The sequence below is a fragment of the Aquarana catesbeiana genome, linkage group LG05, assembly GCF_042186555.1.
Source record: "Aquarana catesbeiana isolate 2022-GZ linkage group LG05, ASM4218655v1, whole genome shotgun sequence".
NCBI lineage: Eukaryota > Metazoa > Chordata > Amphibia > Anura > Ranidae > Aquarana > Aquarana catesbeiana.
Window position 1 is genome coordinate 324,077,201 of NC_133328.1, and position 26,641 is coordinate 324,103,841.

The 26,641-nt window shown below is 39.5% G+C and overlaps 1 protein-coding gene across 1 annotated transcript in view; it reads right to left on the reverse strand.

The window, feature by feature from the left end:
- Nucleotides 1–26,641, reverse strand: part of CDH18 (cadherin 18) — a 1,382,204-nt gene that overhangs the window by 753,639 nt on the left and 601,924 nt on the right. Inside the window, exon 3 of the mRNA XM_073630863.1 lies at nt 23,753–24,047. Within this exon, the coding sequence (XP_073486964.1) occupies nt 23,753–24,047 (295 nt within the window). The remainder of the gene's footprint in view (nt 1–23,752; nt 24,048–26,641) is intronic.

The window sequence follows — 26,641 nt, forward strand, 5'->3', positions numbered from 1 at the left end:
ATTATTGCTCTTGCTCTACCGTTTGTGACAATACCTCACGTGTGTGGTTTAAACACATTTTTATATGCGGGCGCTACTCACATCTGCATGTGAGTTCGGCGGGACGGGTTTCTTTTAATTTTTTTTTCTTATTTATTTTACCTTTTATTTTTTATTTTTACACTGTTCTTTTTTAAAAAAAAAAAAGTGTCACTTTTATTCCTATTGCAAGGAATGTAAACATCCCTTGTAATAGAGAAAAAGCATGACAGGACCTCTTAAATATGAGATTTGGGGTCAAAAAGCCCTCAAATCTCATATTTACACTAGAATGCAATTAAAAAAAAAAAAATGTCATTTGAAAAAAAAAATGGTCCTTTAAGAGCTATGGGCTGAAGTGACGTTCTGACATCGCTTCCGCCCTGCAATGGTATGGAGATGGGTGGGGGTCATCTTCCCCTCACTCGTCTCCATACCCAGGAAGGAGAAGGATTCAATCACCTCTGCTGCTACCAACGGCTCCGGTAAGCAGTGGGGGCCCCTCTCCCACTGCCGATAAAAGTGATCTCGCGATGAATCCGCCGCAGAGACCACTATTATTGGAAACCAGACCGCCCGCTGAAGAAGAGGATATTGGGGTTATGGCTAACTACTCAGTTCCAATAAGAGTCAGGAAGAGTTTCCAGCATATATACCCTCACCTTAAAACATCTTAATCCAATCACCACAGAATGAATAGAAGTTGTTAAAGTGAAGACAGTGTTAAAAACCCTCACCCTTGTTCAGGGACCATTGTTCCAATTTAATGTAGATGGCCTCTTTGTCCAAAATCATCAACTCACTGTCCTTGAAAGACTACATTTTCCTAAAAGAGGAACTGCAGTCTGCTCACATGATTTGTAATAAAAAAATATTTGCCATTCTGAAGCTTCCCTCCAACCACTCTGCATATTATTTTATATATACTGTGATTCTGTACTTGCCAAATATGCTGCAGAAATCTCCCTTTCACTGAGTCTGGCTGCAAATATTTTACCTGTGGGCCGCTGAAGCTGCTGCCTGTTAACTTCCTGGATTTACACAGAGGCACACCTATAGCTCTGCAGCTCTCATTCGTCCTTTTATGGTTCATCCCCCCTCCCTTTCTGGCAAACTATCACGAGAGTGAGAGAGAGAGCTGTGCATGATGTCATAAGTGAGCTGTATAAGGAAGTGGGCTGTATAAGGTATTTACTGGCAGAAAAAAAATATTTTACTATCCAAAGTTAAAACAACAAGGGGAGAAGATTTAACAAATGGTAAGTTGAAAAAATGACTGAAGGTCCGTTTTAACCTCCCTGGCGGTATTCCCGAGTCTGGCTTGGGGTGGATTTTCAGTACCAAAAGCGGTAACCCCGAGCCAGACTCGGGATCGCATCGCAGGATCCAGGAAGTGCTTACTTACCTTATCCCCAGGATCCTGTGATATCTCCCCACAGTGTGAGCGTGCCGTCCTCCGCTCGCTCTATGACTGTGCCCGGGCTCCGTTCCCTGCGAGCATTGCGACCCACGGGGACGGAGAACGGCGCCAAATTTAAAAAGTAAAAAACACAATACATATACAGTACACTGTAATCTTACAGATTACATTACTGTATCAATTTATTTCAACTCCCTTTTGTCCCTAGTGGTTTCTCCAGTGCCCTGCACGCAGTTTTATATTATAAAAACTGTTCTTTTTGCCTGGAAACTGGAGATTGTCCATAGCAACCAAAACTGTCCCTTTACATCAAAAGCAGGTTTAGACCAGCTAGAAAACAGCGATAATAATTTAGAATCACTTAACAGAATTGAGCAATAGTGATTTGTGGGGAGATCCTTCATCAAACACTGAAAGTAATGACAGTGACAATTCTGCAACTGAGCAAATTTCAGTGTTTTTGATTTGATTACATTATTGAATCATTAAGTGTTCTTGCATAGCAAGACCACTTACTGTTATCTCACATATATATTATTCTTATTATTATAGCCAAATTTACCACCCTAACTCCTCCCACAGTTTTTACACTACATAGACAAGTAATATACCGAAACGTGCGGATTGTTCCCGAATGGTGTGCTATTACTTTGTGGAACGTTTCGCCGAATGGTTCACGAAATATCGTCATTTTTGCGGCGAAATTGGTCCCATAGGAATGAATGGGGAAACTAGAGTGGGAGATGACAAAAGCTGAAAAATCAGAACATGATTTCTAAACTGCCGCCACTCCCTCATTTTCAAGCCCACCTACACAAATCTTATATCAAAACGTTCAGCTATCCCTGCTGCCACTAAACATGTCCACTTCTAAGCCATAGTCCTGATAGTTTTCATAATATGACCATTTGTTTGTAACTCACGCCGTCCATTGACATTCATTGAAACTACACTCTAGCCCCCTCCAAATTTGAAGGGCAATTTCTAAACTGCGACCGTGCCTTCATTTTTAATATTTCAGAGACATACTATACATCAAAATCTAGGTCTGGGTCTTGTGATTCTCACAATATAAAGATCTTCGCTGTAGGATGTATAGTTTTTAAAATACGGCCATTTGTTTAGAGGTTATTTCAGGAAATTTTAGCCATTAATCAGAGTGTACTGTTAGTGTTTGTTTTGTTGCCATGGTTACCAAAGCTTCTGTTATACACAGTGGGGGAGGTGGCTGGAGCATCTCAGCTCTGATTACAGAGCCCGGGGGAGGGGACAGACACACCATGTACTGATTTATAATAGAGGAATATGATGGGGCAGTTTTGATGGGGTAATTCTGATGGGGCAGTTTTGATGAAGTAGTATTTGGGAAGCATAAACAGGGCATGAGCGTTGCTAGGAAACAGTGGTTGTAAACACAAGATGCTGAGACACTCCAAATGCATGTGACTTCATCTGCTAGACTTGATAATGCTTGTAGACTCCTCCCACAGTTTTTACACTACAGAGACAAGTAATATACCGAAACGTGCGGATTTTTCCCGATTGGTGTGCTATTACTTTGTGGAACGTTTCGCCGAATGGTCCACGAAATATCGTCGTTTTTGCGGCAAAATTGGTCCCATAGGAATGAATGGCGAAATGTTCAAAACTAGAGTGGGAGGTGACAAAAGCTGACAACCCCATGATCAGCCAAAACATTATGACCACCCCATGATCAGCCAAAACATTATGACCGCCCCATGTAAAAAAAAAAATATTTTTGAAAAAAATAAAAAATAATTTTTGAAAAAAAAAATATTTTTGAAAAAAAAAATATTTTTGAAAAAAAAATATATTTTTGAAAAAAAAATTACTTTTGAAAAAAAAAAAATTAAAAAAAAAATCATTTTTGAAAAAAACAAAATTCATTTTTGAAAAAAAAAATTTCATTTTTGAAAAAAAAATCATTTAAAAAAATCATTTTTGAAAAAACAAAAAAACAAAATCATTTTTGAAAAAACAAAAAAACAAAATCGTTTTTGAAAAAAAAAAATCACAAAGCTCTGAGGGGAATTATAGCTCCTCTCACACAGCTCTAAGGACAATTATAGCATTATAGCTCCTCCCACACAGCTTGGAGGGAAGTTATAGCTCCTCCAATACAGCTTTGAGGGGAATTATAGCTCCTCCCACACAGCTCAAAGGGGAATTATAGTTTCTCCCACACCGCTGTGAGGGGAATTATAGCTCCTCCTACACAACTCTGAGGGGAATTATAGTTTCTCCCACACCGCTGTGAGGGGAATTATAGCTCCTCCCACACAGCTTTGAGGGGAATTATAGCTCCTCCCACACAGCTCAAGGGGGAATTATAGCATTATAGCTTAGCATTATAGCTCCTCCCACACAACTCTGAGGGGAATTATAGTTTCTCCCACACCGCTGTGAGGGGAATTATAGCTCCTCCTACACAGCTCTGAGGGGAATTACAGCTTAGCATTATAGCTCCTCCCACACAGCTGAGGAGAATTAGAGCTCCTCCCACACAACTCTGAGAGGAATTATAGTTTCTCCCACACCGCTGTGAGGGGAATTATAGCTCCTTTTAAACAGCTCTGAGGGGAATTATAGCTTCTCCCACACAACTCTGATGGGAAATGTAGCTTCTCCCACACAGCTCTGAGGGGAATTATAGCTCCTCCCACACAACACTAAGGGGAATTGTATCTCCTCCCACACAGCTCTGAGGGGAATTATAGCATTATTGCTCCTCCCACACAGCTCAGAGGGGAGTTATAGCTCCTCCCACACAGCTCTGAGGCGAATTATAGCTCCTCCTCCAACACAACTCTGAGGGGAATTATAGCTCTTCGAACAAAGCTCTGAGGAGAATTATAGCTCCTTCCACAAATATCATCATGCCATCTAAAGGAAAGAGATCTAAAGCTGCAAAGATACGCTGGACTAAACTGGATCCGGAGCCCCACAGCAGCATAGTGGATATGGAGGTTTGTGACAGTGAATGTGCCCAGGAGGTACATAGTGAACCTGTGGTGTCATTTTCATGTTCAACTCAGTGTCAAGTTCAGGAGCACAGTGACAGTGTGATGGGCACTTCTGAAAACCATGGCATGCAAGAACCATGTGTACCAAGTGAGATTTCTGTGCAGGCATCATTTCATCAGGGTCATCATGGCTATGGAAGGTTAAGGAACAAACAGTGTACATGCATGGCTCTGACATTTTTGGCATACCACAGTGAGCTTGATGATGTGAGAAAGGGTGATCTTGATCAAATACTGAAGAAGGGCAACAGCTTGTATGGCTCAACAATAAAACAGCTAAAACAAAGAAATGTCTATCAGCATCAACACTTGACAATGGAAGAAGTGCCCCTCAGAGTCAACACTGACAAATATGAGTATAACGTTGTTAAATATCCAGTGTTATCGGGATGTATGAGAGACACGGTAGACGGTGACAACCAAGGTTGGTTTGTTGACCTCTCCACAAGACTTCAGTGCCTCAATGCAGATGTTACACATGCACTTTTTATAGTAGTGCCATATTGCATTGCATTGTTCAGAGACAAGTCTGGGAGATATGGACTGTTTGATTCTCATAGTCGAAATAAGGATGGACTTCCTGCCACTGGAAAAGGAAAAGCTGTTATGATCACTTTTACACATTTGAGTGATATGGGGGCAAGGATTTATAAGTTGTATGAATTGCTCCTTACAGACACCAGAGGCCCTATTGATGGACTGCAGTATGACTTCATGCCAGTCTCATTTCATCGTGCAAGACGTCTGTCAGATGGTTTGCTGTCCCCACTGGTGCAATCTGACAAACCACATAATGCAAAGCATGTGGAGAACAAAGTGACACAGATGACCAAAGATGTAACACACACTGGATTCCCAGCCAGCAAGCATTCTCCACGGTCAGTTGATGCGAAATCCTCACAGGGCATATGGAAGGACAGTAAGGCATTGTCCAAATTAAATGCACAGAGACGACAAAAACTGAAGACAAGACACAGAAATGAAAGAAGGCGTGATTTCAAGGCTACAAAGATGTCTGTCACCAATAAGAAAAGGACATACATCACCAGCCGATACAGAGCAGATGCTGATTTTAAGTTGAAGCAGAAGCAATATATCATTCGCAAATATGCAACAGATGCCAATTTCAACTTGAAGCAGAAGCAATACATCACCAGAAAATATGCGACAAATGCAGATTTCAACTTGAAACAGAAGCAGTACACCACCAGAAAATATGCGACAAATGCAGATTACAACTTGAAGAAGAAGCAATACATCACCAGAAAATATGCCACAAATGTCGATTTCAAGTTGAAGCAGAAGCAATACATCACCAGAAAATATCATAATGATCCTGCTTTCAGAAAACGTCACTTGCAACATTGCATGAGTTACATGAAAATGAAGCGTCAAACTCAAGCAGATTTTCGCATAACCCATAAGATGCAATGTGCCTTCAAAATAAGAATGAAATACAGACGATGGACTCGTGTCATGCGGGAATGCAGTCAACCAGTGGACAACAGCCTAATGCAGACAGCTATATCCACTTTCCATGAATGCATTAAAGCTGGGCCAACATTTGTGTGCACGATGTGTCATCGCACCCTTTTCCCTAACCAAGTGAAACATTGCATTCACAGCAATTACAAGAAGAATCTACACATTGTTGCTGCCTGTTTGACAGGGAAATATGTCCATGTGTGCAACAATCACTGTCAAGGACCTGAACAATGCACCGTACCAGATGAAAGGACCAAAGAATGGGTTTGTCACAACTGTGATTTACATTTAAAAGCAGGACACAAATCATCCATCGCTGTAGCTAACAACATGGAGCTGGCGCCCATTCCCCCAGAGCTCTGCGATTTGAATGTGCTGGAAAGACAACTTTTGGCCAAAATACTGCCATTTGCCAAGATCATCACACTTCCCAAAGGTCGACAGGCAGCTATACATGGCGCTGTAGTGTGTGTGCCATCCGAGGTGGAAACCACGGTCAATACTCTACCAAGATCGCACAGCAAATCCCAGTTACACAGAGTCAAGCTGAAAAGACGTCTGACTTACAAAGGCCACCAGCTGTTTCATTATGTCAACATGGGAAATGTAGTAGCAGGTCTGTCAAAACTCATTGACACACACCCCGACTACAGTGACATTTCAATTAGAGTGGATGAGACAATCGCTGATGATGATGATAATGATGATGGGATGGAACTCGACAGTTGTGACGAAACTGAAATGATGGAGATACTTGAACGCATCGAAAATTGTGATCCATCAGAGGTACAGTCTGCATGTTTACCGGCTGCTTCTGAGCAACAGGAAGGCCATGACCAACAACCTCCCAATGCAGAGGATGAGAAGGATACACTAAGACCTGGAATTGGCCTAGACAGTTGTTTGCAGCCATCTGACCTTGGAGAGGAAGCACTGACACACGGTGATGGAATATTCAGCATTGCACCTGCACAAGGAAACACACCTGTCAGCTTCTTTAAAGTTCCTAGGCTTGAGGCAATGGCTTTCCCTGTTCAGTTCCCTACTGGACAGAATACATTGGACCAGGCAAGACAAGTCAAACTGTCCCCGAGCATGTATTTCAATGCAAGGCTTTTTTGTGTTGATACTCGTTTTGTAAGAGACACAAGCTACCTCTTCTTTGCGCAGTTTGTCACAGAAACACACATGGCCAAAAGCAGCATGTCCATCCAGTTAAGGAAAGGAAAACCCAATACCAGGGATGGACGGAAAATATCCAACAAGCTGCTACAGGACAAGTGTGAGGTTGAGAGGTTGGTGCGAAACCGAGATGCCACAAGGTTCATGCAACCACTGAGAGGGAGTCCAGCTTACTGGGATAAAAATCTGAAGAATTTGCTAGCCATGGTCAGACAATTGGGTAAGCCAACATTTTTTCTTACCTTCTCTGCTGCAGAATTCAGATGGCCAGAGATAATAACGGCAATAAAGGCACAACAAGGTCAAAAGGTGGATTTTGCGGGGCTAGACTGGGCTGAAAAGTGTGACATTCTTCGAGGCAACCCAGTGACCACCATGCGCATGTTTGACAAACGGGTTGATGCTCTGATGCGAGAGCTGCTGTTGGGTCCTGCACAGCCAATTGGTGAAGTTATCGATTACTTTTACCGGGTTGAATTTCAGGCGAGAGGGAGCCCTCATATACATTGTCTCTGTTGGGTAGCAGGAGCTCCTATATTTGGACAAGACAGTGATGACAAGGTGTGTGCCTTTATAGATCATAACATCTCATGCCAGCTGCCTGATGAAGCCAAACAGGCCTTACTTCACAGATTTGTAACAGAACTTCAAATGCACAGCAGATCTCATTCAAAATCATGCAAGAAAGGTAACAGAGTATGCAGATTTGGATTTCCAAAGCCACCTATTAGAAAAACGAGGATAACTTACCCGATGCCAGAAGAACAAGGAGATTGTGCAATGAAACCACAAGCAGCCAAAAACAAACTGAAACCAGTCTGCGATTTGCTTAATAACCCAAAAGTGCAGCTTGAAGACATGTCACAGCTACTGGCACAGTGTGATATGACTTTGAATCAGTACAACTCCTACATTCAGGCATTGACCTCCTCAAGCGTGATTCTAATGAAGCGTGATGTCAAGGACTGCTGGGTAAACAACTATAATCCACATTTGCTGACGGCCTGGAACGCCAACATGGACATCCAGTACATTCTTGATGAGTATGGTTGCATCATGTACATGTTGTCCTACATATCCAAGCCAGAACGGGAGCTGAGTGACTATCTCAAAACAATAGTCAAAGAAATGAGCCCAGAAACAGCGACAGAACGAGAAGAAATGAAAGAGGTTCTTCAGGCTTATTCAAAACACAGAGAGGTCAGCGCCCAGGAGTCTGTGGCCCGTACGTGCAGCCTGAAAATGAAGTCTTGCTCACGTGAGATTGTTTTTCTGCCAACTGGTGACAACGCACTGAAAATGAGTCTCCCGCTCAGTGCATTGCAGAACAAACCAGCCGATTCTCTTAATGTGTGGATGACGAGTTTTGTCGACAAATACAGAGCCAGACCTGAAACACCAGAGTTTGAGTCCATGTGTCTGGCAGACTTTGCATCCCATTACAGGGTTGTCTATGGCAAGCAGAAGGAAGATGGCAAGCAAAAGGAAGACAGCAAGCGTGTCAGCCTATTGAATGAAATGGGAATGATTCAAAAACGCACGAGAGGGAAGCCTGCAATCATCAGGTACGCACGCTTCTCAGAGAAGAAGGACCCTGAGAACTACTACGGCAGACTGCTTAAACTGTACCTCCCCCACCGTTCAGAGTCATCACTGAAAACTGTAAGGTTCCCAACACACCAGGATTTTTACAAAGGCGCCTGTGTGAGCTTACCAGGAGAAGAAGCAATCCAAGCAGTGTCTGCAATTGTTACCAGCAACCAAAAGAAGTTCGAACAACACAACAAAATTGTGGAACAAGTCTTGGATGACTTTGTAAAAAACGGACCTGTTGAAGATGCTTGGAACACCTTTGCCCCAGAAGCTGAGTTGGATAGGTTGGAATGTGTAGAGGAACGCAAAGAAGGGGAGCCACTTCATGAGAATGAACAAGATGATGTTCCGGAGTATACACGTCACAAACAAACAGGTGGAATTGCGCTTACTGTGAAAGCCCCACAAATGTGCCCTGATTTCCTTCGGAAAATGTACAGAAACCTTAACCGGACACAAGCTCAGACATTCTACTCAGTTTGTGACTGGTGCACTAACCGTGTGCGTGGCCTAAATCCTGACCCATTCTATTACTTTGTCACTGGTGGTGCAGGGACAGGCAAATCACACCTGATAAAGTGCATCTATGCTGAGGTGACAAAGATACTCTGTAAACTTACCAGACTACGTGAGGAAGCAGACATATCCATGCCCAGCGTTTTACTAACTGCATTTACAGGAACAGCAGCTTTCAACATTTCAGGCAACACATTGCATTCTCTGCTGAAGTTGCCAAGAAGCTTGAAGCCACCCTACCAAGGACTTGGAAATCTAATAGATGAAGTGAGGGCACAGCTGTCAAATGCGGAGATCATTGTTATTGACGAGGTGTCAATGATTTCAAAGCCCCTGTTTGCCTACATCAACTGGAGATTACAGCAAATCAAAGGCAGTAAGAAACCTTTTGGTGGTATGTCAGTACTAGCAGTAGGAGACTTTTACCAGGTCCCCCCGCTGGGAAAAAGTAAGCCACTCTGCGTGTTTGAGGAAAATACCAATGACGTCTGGAAAGACAACTTTCAGATGATCACGCTGACAGAGATCATGCGACAGAAGGAAGACATTTCATTTGCTGAGCTTTTGAATAGAATCAGAGTCAAGCAGAAGACTGGCACCTTAAGCAATGATGACAAAGCTCTGCTTGCTCAGGCTTTTACAGATCCCACCCACTGCCCTAATGACGTGCTACACATATTTGCCACCAACAAAGAGGTTCACAAACATAATGCTGCAACTGTGTCTGTTCTCCATTCAAACGTCACCAACATAGATGCCGACGATTACAGAAAAGACCCTAAGACAGGAGTGATGCTGAGGCAACACCAACCTTTCAAAGGACACAAAGACAATCTGATTGACACACTGCAAGCAGCTGAAGGTGCCCGTATCATGATCACAAGAAACATTGATGTAGAAGACGGGCTTGTTAACGGGACATTTGGCAAGATTGCAAGAATAATCATCCAGACTGAGAATGGTGCTACTACGGTAAACAAGCTTGGGCTTGTGCTGGACAATCCAAATGCAGGACAGAGATACCGTAACAAGTCGTCTTGTGATGCTGACAACTTGGTGTACATAGAAAGGGTAGAGGAAAACCTGAGACAGAAAGGAGTTGTTCGCAGGCAGTTCCCCCTGAAGTTGGCTTTTGCATGTACGATTCATAAGTGTCAGGGGATGTCGATACAGTCGGCAGTGGTCTCATTGAAACGGGTCTTCCAACCGGGAATGGCCTATGTTGCTCTGAGTAGAACGACTACACTACAAGGACTGTACATAACCGACTTTGATGAGAAGAAGATCTTTGCTGATCCTGAAATCACAGCTTCCCTGGATTCAATGAAGAATGCATCACTGGAAAGTGTTATGCCCCTCTTAAAGTTTCTACAGACAACAGACAAACAGCAAACATTAACAATTATCCATCACAACACGGAAGGATTACCAGCTCACATTGAAGATATCAAATCTCACCATGAGTTGACACTTGGAGATGTTTTATGTTTCACTGAAACTCATCTCTCAGGCTCTTCTGTTGCTGAAAGTCTCCAGCTGGAGGGCTACAACCTGTTCAAACGCAACAGACACCTCTCGTACACAAACCTTCCTGACATTGCAAGTAAAAGTGGCGGAGGTGTCGCCTTGTATGTCAGAAACCATTTCAAGGCCTATGAAAAGCAGTATCATCACAATGTGACTGACTTGGAGTTCTTGGTTGTCAAACTGGAGTCCCCTGTACAAGCTTTGATCGCTGTCGTTTACAGGCCACCGGATTACAGTATTGGCCAATTCCTTACTAACCTGCTGGGCCTCTTGGAATCTTTGGAAATAATGGATTGCCAACCTATAATACTCTGTGGAGATTTCAATGAAGATTTTCTGTGCAGAGAAAAGAAGCCAATATCTGACCTTCTTCACTCAAGAGGATATACTCAACTGGTCTGGGCAGCCACCACAGAAAAAAACACACTGTTGGATCACATTTACATCTCCAGGGTGCAGCAGTGTCTCCAGTCAGGAGTACTGCACAGTTATTACAGCTACCATTATCCTGTGTATTGTGTTTTGAGCAGTGGTTGTGAACACGCTTAGAGCCTGCATAAACAGGGCATGAGTGTTGCCAGGAAACAGTGGTTGTGAGACAGTGGTCATCAAACAGATAAAGTGGCAATGAGGGTCAGTTTACGTGGCCATAGTTATGTGGGACCATTTACAATTAGCTAAACATCATTCTCTATATTTCATGTTCGGTGTACTTGTTAGACACTGAACTCACTTACTCCCCCCCATCCATCACAGACATCTGTCCTCATCATATAGTAAGAGGAATACCGCGCTGTAGTGCACCCAAAAAGGGTACCTGTTCGTGAAATATTGTGAATGACCAAATAGGGGATAACCAAAATAGTGATGAAAATAACTTAGTGAAAAAAAATTAAAAAAAACTACATAATAACAAAAGCAGCCACTCTATGTGAGATACACACACTAATACAACAATATAACAAATATAGCAGCGCTGTAAATAGGAGTAAATACTAGTACCAGTGTTGAATAGGACTAATTGGTTAGAACCCAAATTAAATAACTAACACAGTTCTTGAAACCTAAATCAATAAGTGTTCACTGGACAGTCCTAACACAGTGAATAAAGTCCAAATAAATGTTGTGAAAATACATAGGCTCAGACCCCATTTTTTTAAAGCAGGAAATGTAAAATAGAAAAAATTCCTCCACCGCACCACGGTGGTAGCTGAAAATAAAATGCGCGCTTACCAAACGGCAAGCACAAGGGGGCTTGCGACCTTAACCCGGTCAGGGCCTTTCATTGGATGGGCTTGTAGGAAACGACATGCCAATTCATACAGCCAAAGGGTGATGATACCACTAGTCCACCAAGTCACAGGAAATCACTCTTATCATGGAAATTAATAAAAGACTCCTAGCTGGGGGGTTGTTCTCATTTAGGGGTACCCCGGGAAAAGAGAGGGAAACAACATAGCGTAATCCTGGTTTTGAGGTTTATTAAAAGAATTAAAATAACACTTACAGTGTAGCAGATTCAAATAAGCATAAGAAGCCGGCTGGCTAAAACGATCACCCGTCCTACAGACGGTAGATGCAGCACGTCAGCTCGCCCTATCACACTGTCCTCATCACACTCACCCTCTCCTTCCTGTGCTATAGCCTGCTTGCTGATTAGTAAGACAAAGAAACAGCAAGGAGCAAAACTGCAGAGAAACTGAAAATTTGTAAGGGTTTAAAGTATATGCTTTAATGAATTGCCTTGTATCCAAAAAGTTCAAAAAGTTGACTGTTCAAAATGTTAATGTTAATGTTAATGTATAACGGAAATATACCGCCAGTTCGCTTGTGATGCAATATATTGAAATTATATGTACACTGTGTAAACTGTTTTTGACACACTTGATTTTGGGACGCGAGTCCGTCAGGTGCTATGCTTTGGCTGGGGCGGAATAAATCCTGGTAACCCTTAATTCTGTGTCCGACAAAGTCATTTACCGATATTTCTACCTTCTACACCATTAGCACTTGTGCACTTTTTAAATTTGATCAATCAATTGGTTAGTGTAATGTTTACTATCTTTACTCACTACAAACACTCCACACAGTTACTCTGCCCATCTGCCCAGTTCAACCTTTCCACAGTTACTCCAACCACACAACAGTTACTCCAGGCACTCCCCCCAGTTACTCCGCTCACTCCAGATGTAGAGGCAAGAACACTTTTCACAATTTCCCCAGAAATTGTACCTTTTCTAGTTTTTATTATTATTATCTTATTATTTCTTATAATTATTTATAGTTATTTATTATATTATAGATTTTGATTTAGTGTTTCAAACTTTATCATACCCGGGATGTCTACTAGACTCTGGTTTGGACAGATTTAAGTGTGTTATTCCTAAGAATTACAGGCCTACAATATAAAATGCCAAATTTCCATGCCAAATAATGGTACCGCTTTCAGCACCAAAAATCTGAAATAATCATACCGCCAGGGAGATTAAGGTGTAAGAAGACTTGAGTCTTGAGCTGAAGATTTTTGCCAACCTGTACTGAGAACTACATTTGTGAAGAGGTTGCCTTGTCTCCCTGTACAAGTCCTTGTATTCCTTGCTACCCTGCACTGCACTATCCCTTATCCCCATCTATTTTACATAATGTGGAGGTGTTTTGTAGTTCACACAAGTGAAATGCTGAGAAAATCTGATAGCATTGCCGGAGATTTCAGTTAAGTGCCAAGGAGGTAAAACGACTTTCTAGCAGGATTAACTGATATTTTTTTATATTTGCAGAAAATGTACCAAAGCTGGGTACACACTACAGTTTTTTTTAATGCAATCCAGCGTGTTGCACGTAAAAAAAAACTGTCAGCTCAGGTCAGAGATACTGTACTAACCATGTGAAGTTAGTCAAGTGATCTCCCCCGCTGAGCTGTTGTGTTCTGACAGGGGGATGCTATCCCCACCAGAACACTCTGATCAGCGCTCTCTGCCAGTGTCATGCAACACTGTACCCAAACTAAGTTTTTATAATATTGTTCACACAAACTGAGCTTTTTTTTGGTGGTATTTAAATAAACTAAGCTAAATAAACAAAAAAAAGAGCAAAAATTTTGTGAAAAAATGCTTCTTCGCTTCTGTTTTGCAAATAAATAATTGTTCTTCATCGTTTTAGGCCAGAATGTATTCTGCCACATTTCTTTGGTGAAAATAACCCAAATCAGTGTATATTATTTAGTCTGCAGGAAAGTTATAGGCCACAAACTATGGTATATATCTAAAAATTGTTCAATACTGATGTACTGACGGCTCTGATTTCTTGAGGCCCAATAATGTTAGGACAGTACAGATATCCCACAAATTACCCCTTTTTGGAAAGTAGACAGTCCAAGGTATTTAGTAAGAGGCATGGTGAGTTTTTTGAAGTTGTCATTTTTGTCAAAAGTTTTTGAAAATCAAGAATTTTTTTTTATTTTTTACATACTGTCACCAGCATCATCATATAATGGGTGTGGCAGTGTTCAGGGACACTGACTGGTGACAGTAGGAAAAAAAAAAAAACATTTTTTTGTTCACTTTTTTAATTTTTGGATTTTTTTTGTTTTTTGTTTTAAGATTTCTTTTAACACACTTTGCCCAGAGCAATAAAATGTCACAACAGTAACATTGTACTACTCTGGGGAAGTGATCATTATTTTATTTTTTTTTATTTTTTACACATTATGTTTGCATATAGCAGTGCATTACATTGCTATATGCAAGCATTTTACTCAATGAAATCAATTCATTCAGTGTATTTTGTTGCAATTAGCTGTGATTGGTCAGAGTTAATCACATGGTACAGATGGGCTATGATTGGCCCAGTCTGTACCATGTGATCACACTGACCAATCACAGCTAGCAACACAATTGTACATAATGGATGGCTTGAAAGCAAGCCATCCATTGTATACAACTGTCATGTGACCTGCTGTGATTGGTTACAGCAGTCACAGGGTAACAGGGTAGCAGCAGCGGCCAGGTATAGTTATTAGTCATCAGCTGGACGCAGTCGGTGACATATTGCACCACAGCGCGGCTCCACAGCCATGCGTGGGGTGCAATTCAGGAGGACTTCATATGACGTCCGCACGGATCGATGAGAGGTTCCCGCTGGTGTCATTATGCTATATGCCAGACAGGAACTGGTTGAGCATCATTAAAATCACTGATCCTTTAAAAATAATTCTTTAAAAAAATAATTGTATTTATACATATTTTTAAAAATATTAATAACTTACATATAAGCCTTCAAAATAGGGATTTTTTAAGTTTGGGTCCCATAGACTTTAATAAGGTTCGCAGCTTGAGTCTGGACTAAAAAAAAAAGCAAATTTAAAAGTGGGAAAATTCATCAGTTAGCACGTTTTTCTATTGTGGGGAAAATTGGAATACCCAAAGGAAAACCATGTAGGGTGAACATACAAAATAAATACATAAAATACTGAAGTGATAAAACAGACAATAGTTACTAACCACTGGCCTGTCATGAAAGTATTGTTTGTTGGCTAACTGAACCAAGCTCTGCGTATTAACAGAAAATCAGCCACATTTTTATATGTAGCATAGTAGAGCCTTCTTTGAACAGAAGGTATTCATCTCTCATTCCATCACATATACCAACACATTAGGCTTATTTCTCAATTTAGGATAATTGGTGTATTTATGAAAATCATTCCTTTAAAACCCAATGGCCAAATGCACATCCAGGACCACTTATGTATACCGCAAATACAGTCTAATAATACTAATAATAAAGAACAATTTATTCCAAACTGCATACAGTTGTTTCAGGCATTTTGGCCTTCTCCAGTTCAGTGTAGTGAAACCATGGCTTCTATAGAGTAAGGCTTAGAACTCAAAAAGCAAGAAAAAACAGTAAGGTTATGGGGAAAAATAATTTCCTCATATTAACTGAAAAGCAATACATTTAAAGCATTAAAGTGGTTCTAAAGGCAGAAGGTTTTTTTTTTTTTTTACCTTTAGGCATTCTATACGTGAAGGTAAAAAAATCTTCTGCATGCAACTTTCTCCCAGACCCCCCCCATACTTACCCAAGCCTGATCCAATAATGTGCATGAGACCTGCTGCTCTCCCAGGTCTCTGCTTCTGCATTAGCTGAGACACAATCAATAACAGTCATGGAGGAGAGAGTGGGGGGTGGCACTGAGCCATACTCTATGTGTTCTATAGAAACACAGAGGCAGCTTGGGAGCGAGCACACTCCAGTGCCCCCATAGCAAGTGGATTTCTATGGGGGAACTTGGCAGTGGCGAGGAGCCAAGAGCGCCAGTGGGGGAACCACAAAAAGGAGGATCGGGGCTGCTCTGTGCATAACCATTGCACAGAGTAGGTAAGTATAACATGTTTGTTATTTTAAAAAAAGTCAAAATTGTACTCTTAATAGCACTTTAAAGAGGTTGTAAACTTGTGAAATGAAAAATGAACAGAGCATTACCCTCTATAGTGTATACTAGCCTTAATACAAATCACCTAGTGTGGTTCCTATCTAATCTCCCCTCCCTCTGGTATCTGCATAAATCACTTCTGACAGTCTAACTCAATACCAAGCAATCCCAGGGGATTGACTTCCCTCCAGAAAACCAGAAAACAGCAGATGGTTGACAGCCTCAGCCGTGCATGTTTCCCTCTCAGGTCTCAGATTACACTGAGATCTCCTTTCATGCAGTGCAGTGTGTGACAGTGCAGTGTGTGACATCAAAACCCTGCCCCCTGCCTTTTGAGCTGAGAAAAAGCATTTGTTCTTTGTGTTTAGAAGGCTGTACAAGAAAGGGCTGCAAACAAACAGGTACAATCAGAGGCCAGTCACTACAGTAGATATATGTTTCACAGCACAAACAGGTACAACTTGTCTAGGGCGATTTTTTTCCATCTCTGTGTATCATCAGAGGCTAGTCACTACAGTAGATATATGTTAGGTACCGCAAACACTTTGATCCACATAATATTTTAGGGAGTAAAAATTTAAATGAGTGATTATTCACATTTCCATGTATACAAATAATGTTCTATGACTGTAATATGACATTCTAAAGTTTCAGAATCAAAATATAGTTCAATTTAATTTCCAACAAGCTGTACACAGTGAAGGACATTCTTGGCTCAATATGTTCAGGCTCTAAAATGTATTATCATCATTAGCAAATACATGCAACTTAACTGACAGGTCATGCTGATAAATGTTTTGCCAGGACAGAACAAGTTGTATGCCTGTTCTGAATTAAAATTTTGGTCCAGTGTCATTCACAGAAATAAAATAATAACAAACCAAGACATCTGAAATAGAGTAACTTGTCTTTATCCTTCCATTTTTGCATTAGGATAAAGCCTTCTGACTTTACATCCGCTTCAAATAAAGTGCGGAACATATATTAGTGCAAATTCAATAAATCAATTAGTAAAGAATCATTGTGATTTTATAAGTAATTTAATTTTACAAAAAGTGCTAATGTGCAATCACTCCACAATTGTGCAAATCGATATACAGATGAAAACTGAAAGTGCTGAAGTGCCAAAAAACAGTCCTGAAATAATATATATTAAAAGATCAAACAACTCCATAAAGTGCTCCAACACAATGTAAATCCCCTCCAGAACTCATGTAGGAGAATCCTCATACCACACTGCTATGAACATCAAGTCTCTTACCAGAAAAAATGAACCCCTTATCCAGAGTGGGCATTATGGGCATATCATCCGAGACTCCCACAGAATTTTATAAGGCAAGACCAGGAGGAGTTCAGACAGAGAGAAAGATGGACTATTAGCTGGAGAAATTCAGCTCCCCAAACCTCAGGAAAGTACATGGCAAAACCGGATGTTCTCGCAAATATCCTCCCAATATCTGTCCCCCAAATGTATGCAGAGAAAGGACACAAAAATACTCTCAATAGTGTAAGATCATTAACAAAACCCTTTATTAAAAATATTTTGCACTTACATTCACAGCAAACAATGCCAGTGCTGTATGTATTAATATCCAAAACCAAGATAGCAGCCGGCCAATGCACATGTGTGCATGCCTACGTACAACTGTGGCCAATAGTTTTGAGAATGACACAAATATACATTCTTTACAAAATCTGCTGCCTAAGTTTTTATGATGGCCAGTTTGCATATACTTCAGAATCTTATGAAAAGTGAGCAGATGAATTGAATCGAAGAAAAGACTGGACAGCCGCACTCTGTTGGCACCTTTATTGAAGACGGTTTAAAAATTCTTTTTGTACAAAGACATCAGAGGCACAGGATCACTGAAAAGCTGACATATTTCAGACTACTATGGGGTGCTTAATCATAGCTATGACTAAGCACCCCATAGTGGTGTGAAACATGTCAGCTTTTCATTGATCCTGTCTGATGTCTTTGTACCAGAACCAGCATCGGTTTCCATTAGCAGGTTGGATGCATCATAAGATGTCTGCCTAGAGCGGTGTTCTTTTGTTGATCAGATGAATTGCAATTAATTGTAAAGTCCCTCTTTGCCATGAAAATGAACTTAATTCCATAAAAAAAATTTCCATTGCATTTGTGAAGAAGGCTTCAGGGTGCCCAAGAAAGTCCAGCAAGCGCCAGGGCCGCCTCCTACAGTTGATTCAGCTGCAGGATCGGGGCACCACCAGTGCAAAGCTTGCTCAGGAATGGCAGCAGGCAGGTGTGAGTGCATCTGCATGCACAGTGAGGCAAAGGCTTTTGGAGGATGGCCCAGTGTCCAGCTAGGTAGCAAAGAAGACCACTTCTCTCCAGAAAAAACATCACAGACACACTGATATTCTGCAAAAAGTACAGAAATTGGACTGTTGAGGACAGGGGTAAAGTCATTTTCTCTGATGAATCCTCTTTCAGATTGTTTGGGGCATCCAGAAAAAACCTTGTCTGGAGAAGAAAAGGTGAGCGCTACCATCAGTCCTCTGTCATGCCAACAGTAAAGCATCCTGAGAACATTTATGTGTGGGATTGCTTCTCAGCCAAAGGAGTGGACTCCCTCACAATTTTGAGACACAGCCTTGAATAAAGAATGGTACAAAAACATCCCCCGAAAGCAACTTCTTCCAACCATCCAAGAACAGTTTGGTGACAAAAAATGCCTTTTCCAGCATGATGAAGCACCTTGCCATAAGGCAAAAGTGATAACTAAGTGGCTTTGGGGAACAAAACAGAAATTCGGGTCCATCGCCAGGAAACTCCCCAGAACTTAATCCCATTGAGAACTTGTGGTCAGTCCTCAAGAGATGGGTAAAAAAAAAAAAAAAATTCTGACAAACTTCAAGCATTGATTATGCAAAAATGGGCTGCCATCAGTCAGGATGTGGCCCAGAAGTTGATTGACAGCATGCCAGGGCAAATTGCAAAGGTCTTGAAAAAGAAGGGTTAATACTGCAAATATTGACTCTTTGCATAAACTTATTGTAATTGTCAATAAAAGTCTTTGACACTTATGAAATGCTTGTAATTGTACTTCAGTATACCATTGTGCCATCTGATGAAAAGCTATAAAAACACTTTGTTAAAATTATTATTTGTGTCATTTTCAAAACTTTTGGCCATGGCTATATGTCATAGCTCCACCCCTTTTAGATTGTTTTTTCCTAAAGTGGAATGAGTGTTTTCAAATAATATTTAAATCCCCTGCCTGACTCATAGGCATCCACGGCCTTTTTTTTTATGGCCCAAGAAAGCTATTTTGATCTTGGCATGATGGCACCACACATATCTACAGTAAAAAGCATGCCAGACCGTAAACAACTAAGGTTTAAATAAGACATATTTTACCTGCATACTCCCTGAGCAGGTTCTAATCATTGGCACCTAATTTGGAACACCTGATTCTAAATTCAAGGATTTGAAATGGGGGCATTTTTTCCACATGACAGATCTGCATTTTTGTTATTTATTATTTAACCTCTCAATACCAGATTTTTGGTCTGCAGAGTTTGAACTAGAGGTATCCCTCTATTTTCAGGCAACATACCTTTCATCTTGTAAGAAGCAATATTCAAATATACCTTTTAATATAATTTTGCATATGCTCTTTAAATTGTCATAAACTATGAAAAAAAAAAAAATTTAATCCCTGATGGTAGGTCACACATTCATCTACACATCATTGTACAAAGTTTATATCTATGCTCTAGAAACGTGTGTCAGTTTGTTGAATGGCTTAAACAATATAGGACATAAGGCAGATCTGTAGATACTGTGTAATATCTATGATCCCTAATATAATGACTGGGGACAAGGAAGAGGGGCCAGGCCACTAGTTTCTGTATCTAGGCTTTAGTTAAAATATTCAGAATATAGACAATATAGAAAAACAGCAAACACTCATTTCATTGTACAAACCACAAAAACTATGTAGCATGCAATGCATAAAATATGACACTTAAAACAGGGCAAAGCTTAAAAGTCTATCAAAAACAAATATTTTAGGTACCAGTCAAAAAAAAAAAACACCATATATCAACACATACTTAAAAAAAAACAAATTAGAAGAGAGTGAATATAATCTGCCCATGTATACAATCTGCCCTCTTGGTTTATTTTTCTTCAAAAAGGATTCACACTTTTGTGTTGCATTACCACACACACACACACACACACACACACACATTAACATGTATTATATCAAGCATGAATGTACAATGGGATAAGCCCATTCATTTTGAGTCGGTTGTATATACATGACAACACAAGTTTAATGGGCCCTTTTCTACTGCAGTGAGAAAAACAAAGGAACTGCCCCCTGGGACTTTATAGGCATAGGTTGGAAACCAGAAAGATGCATAGAGAAGTATAATAAAAAGTACACATTTTATTGATAAAAACTGTCTGACAATAGACGAGAATATCACATTTACTATACATGAATGGTAATCATACATGGATAATATGCAGCTGAATTCTATGACACACAGTTAATCTTATGCCCTGTACACACGATCGGATTTTCCGACAACAAATGTTGGATGTGAGCTTGTTGGCAGAAAGTCCGACCGTGTGTATGCTCCATCGAACATTTGTTGTCAGACTTTCTACCAACAAATGTTAGCCAGCAGATTCTCAAATTTTCCGCAAACAAATGTTTGTTGTCGGACTTTCCGATCATGTGTACACAAGCCCGTCGGACAAAAGTCCATGCATGCTCAAAATCAAGTACGAGCCAGAAGCGCTCAGTCTTGTTTGTAATGGAGATATCACGTACGTCTTGTACGTAACTAAGTTCTTAATTGTTGGCCAACATTTGTGTGAACATGTGTATGCAAGACAAGTTGGAGCCAACATCCTTCGAACAAAAATCCACGGTTTTGTTGTCGGAAAGTCCGATCATGTGTACGGGGCATTAGGCTATGCTTGAATAACTGTGCTTCTATACAATGTATAATTTAATTGTATGATACTTACACATCTTTGTTCATTTTTATAACTATTTACATTGGGATTTTGAATGTATAAGGAGTACTGGACCATTGACATTTTTGTTTTTTTAAAAAATACAGCTTAAGGATGAACTGGGAACCAAGAAATATTTTTTTCTTTAGATGACTTGTAAAGGTTGTTAAAGTCTATTACAAAAGTCCTTCCTAACCCTGATACAACCCCAGCATTATGAATGGCCAGATACATTGTCGTTCCTTTAAAAAAAAAAAAAAACAATAAATGTATAGACTTTTCAAACATTAATTATTTCCCATCTAAAAATACTTTTAGAAGTCTATCTTTAAATTAAAGGATATGCACAATATATTCTCTATATCTATACTTTGATCTTCTAGGTTTATGTATGTTTGCAATAATGGTATTACATTCTTACACTGCAAAATAAAGATATGTGTACACTATGCATGCCTCTTTTCTTTGGCTTTAAATATTCTCCAACCATGCACCTGGACTGTATTTTCCCAGTCTTGTGTGCAAAGACTGCTTCTGAATTGTGTATATACATATAACAAACTGTGTACAGTGTATATATATAACACCAGGATGGGCTATTAACCCCTTCCCGACCCGCCGCCGCAGTTGTACTGCGGCAGGTTGGTCCCCCTGGGTGAAATGACAATACCTTACGTCAGTTCGCTTTTTGACCACTAGGGGGCGCGACGCCAGAGCCAATGCGCATACACAGTGGTCATGATGACCGCCAGGCACCCGCGATCGCTCTACACAGAGACAGGATGTAGATCTGTCAATGTAAACAGACAGATCTCCGTGCTGTCAGGGGTGAGGAGAGCGATCTGTTGTTCATACAAAGTATGAACAACAGATCGCTCTCCTCACTCAGGCAGTCCCATCCCCCCACCCCCAGTTAGAATCACTCCATAGGACACACAATAAACCCCTCGATGGCCCCCTAGTGTTAACCCCTTCCCTACCAGTGACATTTACACAGTAATCAATGCATTTTTATAGCACTGATTGCTGTATAAATGCCAATGGTCCCAAAAATGTGCCAAAAGTGTTCAATCTGTCCGCCATAATGTTGCAGTCCTGATAAAAATTGCTGATCACTGCCATTACTAGTAAAAAAAAAATATTAATAAAATTGCCATAAATCTTTCCCCTATTTTGTAGATGCTATAATTTTTGCACAAACCAATCAATATACGCCTATTGTGATTTTTATTACCAAAAATATGTAGAAGAATACATATCAGCCTAAACTGAGAAAGAAATTAGCTTTTTAAAAAAAAAAAATTGGGGATATTTATTATAGCAAAAAGTACAAAATATTGTGTCTTTCTAAAAAACTGTCATTCTTTTTCGGTTTATAGTGCAAAAAATAAAAACCGCAGAGATAATAACATACCACCAAAAGAAAGCTCTATTTGTGGGAAAAAAAAGGACATCAATTTTGTTTGGATGCAACGTCGCATGTCTTTGTCAGTTAAAGCGACGCAGTGCCGCATCGCAAAAAATCACCTGGTCATTGAGCAGCCAAATCTTCCGGAGCTGAAGTGGTTAAAGGAGTACATTTTCTTTTAGCTCAATAAAGCTGCATCAACATCAATTATCCAATCATGTGCAAAGAAAATTACTTTTTTACTGTTCTTCTGCACACGATGGTAGGTGTTTAGACTGATCACAGGTTCACTTGGCCAAATGAAAAAAAGCACTTCTTAAGCAAACCAACCACACTAAACAAATAGTAACCTGAATTTCTAACACATATATATTTCCAGCAGTACAAATCTAAACTCAAGATAACATGAAGGATTATAACCTGCTGTTCATGGAATTTCTGCTGTCAAATAAATATGCAAATTATATTCATCAAAGTGTTGAATTTATACTGTCTGGATGGCCATAGCAATCATTATTGGTGATGGCAGCATACTATGCATTTCAAACACTGTACTCCACTATGCATTTCAAACAATGTAGTCTACAAATGGCACTGAATAAAACTTAATCTATTTAGATTGCATAGAAGATGAATTACAATCCTGAAATAATAATGTGACTATTACTATGTTTGATGGCATGTGTTATTAAAGAAAAAATGTAGGCTAGATTTTATGATGTTTGGCAGAAAAATCTGTCTCTTTTACCAGCAGATCAAAATGAGGTACAAAGTTTCTAATACAAAAATTGTAGGAAGAGAGAAAAAGTATTTTGCTGTATTTCTGCTAAGAGAATATATATACAGTAATAATAATAAAAGCACTTTAGAAAACTGTAAAGTAGGTGATGAAACTATAGTAATGATATAAAGAAAACATCTTTAGAGTATCGTTACAAAGACTCCAATAAACATTACTATATTAATTTAAAATATTTCTTTGATTTACAGTTGAGGTATCCAGACAATGACTGCTAGCCACCAGATAGACTGTTTAGAGCTATATTTTTTTTCTAGGTACTGATAATCCACAACTAGATCTGTTCAGTTTTAAGAAAGAAAGAAATTATAATAATACAATACCTACCAATGTCAGACATCTCTGGAACTGTGACGATATAGGGTCCATCAGGAAATTCTGGTGCATTGTCATTGATATCCTGTACTTTAATAATAAACTCTGATTCTGGCTCAAGGGGCTTGTTGGTTCTTCTGTCAATTGCTTGGGCATGTAGAACATAATGTGATTTCTGTTCCCGGTCTAGACTTTTTGTTGCATGAATATCCCCTGTTGTGTCATCAATGACAAATATAGTCCCCGCTCCTTCTCCAGTTAATATATACTTCACTGATCCATCACCTTTGTCCGAATTTGAATGCAGCTGTAAGGCAAACAAAGCTACATAAGTAAACAGTACTCAATTTGTGTTTATTAATGTACAATGCAAGAAGATTCCTCTTTGATCTAATAGTAAACATATGGTTTTGTCATATCCTTCTTACTCTTCTTGTAATTAGCAGTGAGATCTGCATCCTGCTGTTCTTAAGGTGGATCTAACTAGATGGCATCAAGTTTGATAAAGCACTCCATATCATAAAATACTTTTTTTTTCCTGTATATGAAACACTGCATTGTTGCTGATCTCCTTTAGCCTCTTTCAGTCACTTTCTGTCCACATGCACTTGTTCCAGCATTGCCTGTACATTATTGCCATACATTGGCTTTCTGATGGTGACAACTATCTAGCACAATTGGGGCACAGTTGTCATCTTATAACATCCAGTGCCAAAACTCAAACACAGGCATGATCATTCAGGTTTTATTTAAAATGATTGAAAAAAACTTTTGATATGACATTAAAGTAGAACTAAAGGCAAAATGCTTTTCATTTTTGATAGAGTAAAGGAGGTTTGTAACCTTTTTTTTGCCATCTGTGTCACATTGGAGAGAATTCCCTTCACTTCCTGTTCCATAGCCAAAACAAGAAGTGAGCAGAAATCCCTACAAAGTGAGGATACCCCTGATTATCACCAGGGTTACCAGAAGTAGTGTCTCCATTGAAAGCTTTCCCTTCTAATACTGTTCTGGGGACAAACTAAAAATTTATTTTACTTTCAATTCCAGTGATAACGGTGCACATGACAAATAGAGAGGGCGAATGACCCTAATGGGAACACAGACACCACTACTTTGACATGTTAAAATTTGTATGAAAATTTAGTTATTGGTTTAGGTTTATTTTTAATAGCTTTAGACTTTTTTTTTAAATACAAAGAATCTCACGCACCATCTATTGGAGTTAGGAAATGGGCTTGATTACAGTTTCCACCTGGCATCAAAGCATCAGGTTTATTAAAATATGGTTTGGGGATACTCAAGAAAACTCTCTTAAAAGATGGAGTCTTAAGTAAGTGCCTGCTTTTAGCTTTTGAACAGAAACTCCTTTTAGAAATGTTTCTACTGATCTAGATTTACAGCATAAGGTTTTCAGTATCACATTTGTCGATTAGCATTTTAATACATTGCATATAGCCTGCTGCTATATACCAAAGATACAAAGTACTAACAGTTCTTAAAATCATATCTCCACAGACAGACAGAGTCATTAAGTGGACCCTATATCATGTCTGCAACCGTAATTTTGCTAGACATTCAATAGCGGAGCCTAACATCTTTGTGAATAATTATCCAATGAAATTTATAGCGGTGATGCTAACTGGGTTGTTCTTTTTTATAATTCAGGACTAACTGTAAGGAGCTTCATTCATATTTTATCATCCTGTTTTATTTTCTTGTAAGCTATGCTGATTTGTTTTCAGATCACCATAGGTCAAGTTTACATGCATTAAGTACATGCATTAGGAATAGTCTGCATCTCCAATATCCTTGTAGACCAGATCAGAATATTCTGAACTCATGAAGCATCCTTCACTCACCAAGAGTCTCTCTGAATATTCACAACAGTCTATCTGAATAATTCAAGAGCTGTTAAGGTTGTCTTATGAGCTGATATTTTGGTGTTTATCTTTCTTATTCATAAATAAGGCATTCCAAAACTATATCCCAGTGAATAACAATAGCAGACATTATGCAATGCTGTGACAAAAATATTTTTTCTTTTAATTCATATTCATGCCAAGCGCTCGTGTAAAACAGCAACGTCGTCTGAGGAACATTGTTCAGCTGCACAGAATGCATTATGATCAGTCTTAAATGTACCAATGAAAAAAGCAAATATGCATACAACAGGTGTCTGATAATTCTGAAGTGACATTACATTTCCCCAATGTTTTAAAGTCTCTCCAAAGCTCCTCTTGGGTGTCAGGTACTGTGAAACAGAAGAAAGTGATCCTGTCTAATTCTGCTAATCAAAGTCGATCAATACTTAGAAATCTCAAAACATATGTACAACCTTTATTTGTAAATTACCACTGTGGAAAATTGCATGGTAGGAAATAGAACATAATGCAATATTAAAGAACAATATAAAATATAAATTATTAATCAAACTGCTTAAAACAGCTATTAAAATTCAAATATTTATATATATTGTAGCTGTACTATCACCAAAAGATGTTGATATATTTAGAATTCATGGAAGTTCTATGTGCTGCCTATGGAGTATGTAAATTTTCACTGGAGTTGGAGGAAGGCAATACTCCAGCATAATAGATGATAGCTTTTTCTTCTGGGAATACATTAGGGGAAGCTCCTTATATCTTCAAAAATACAATTTGCTGTTAAGCAACATTAATTTTCTCTTAATGTCTTCTGTTCTGATAATCACCTGAAATTGTCACACACTGCATATATGTATTTATAAAGCCCAACAGGCTGGCCAAAAAAAAACTGCTCCCCCCAACATATTCAAGGTATAATGCTTAATCACAAATAACACAATATATTTGCTAGACAGAGCTTACACAATTAATCACTACTACAATAAATGTGTGTGAAATCAAATAATAAAAATAA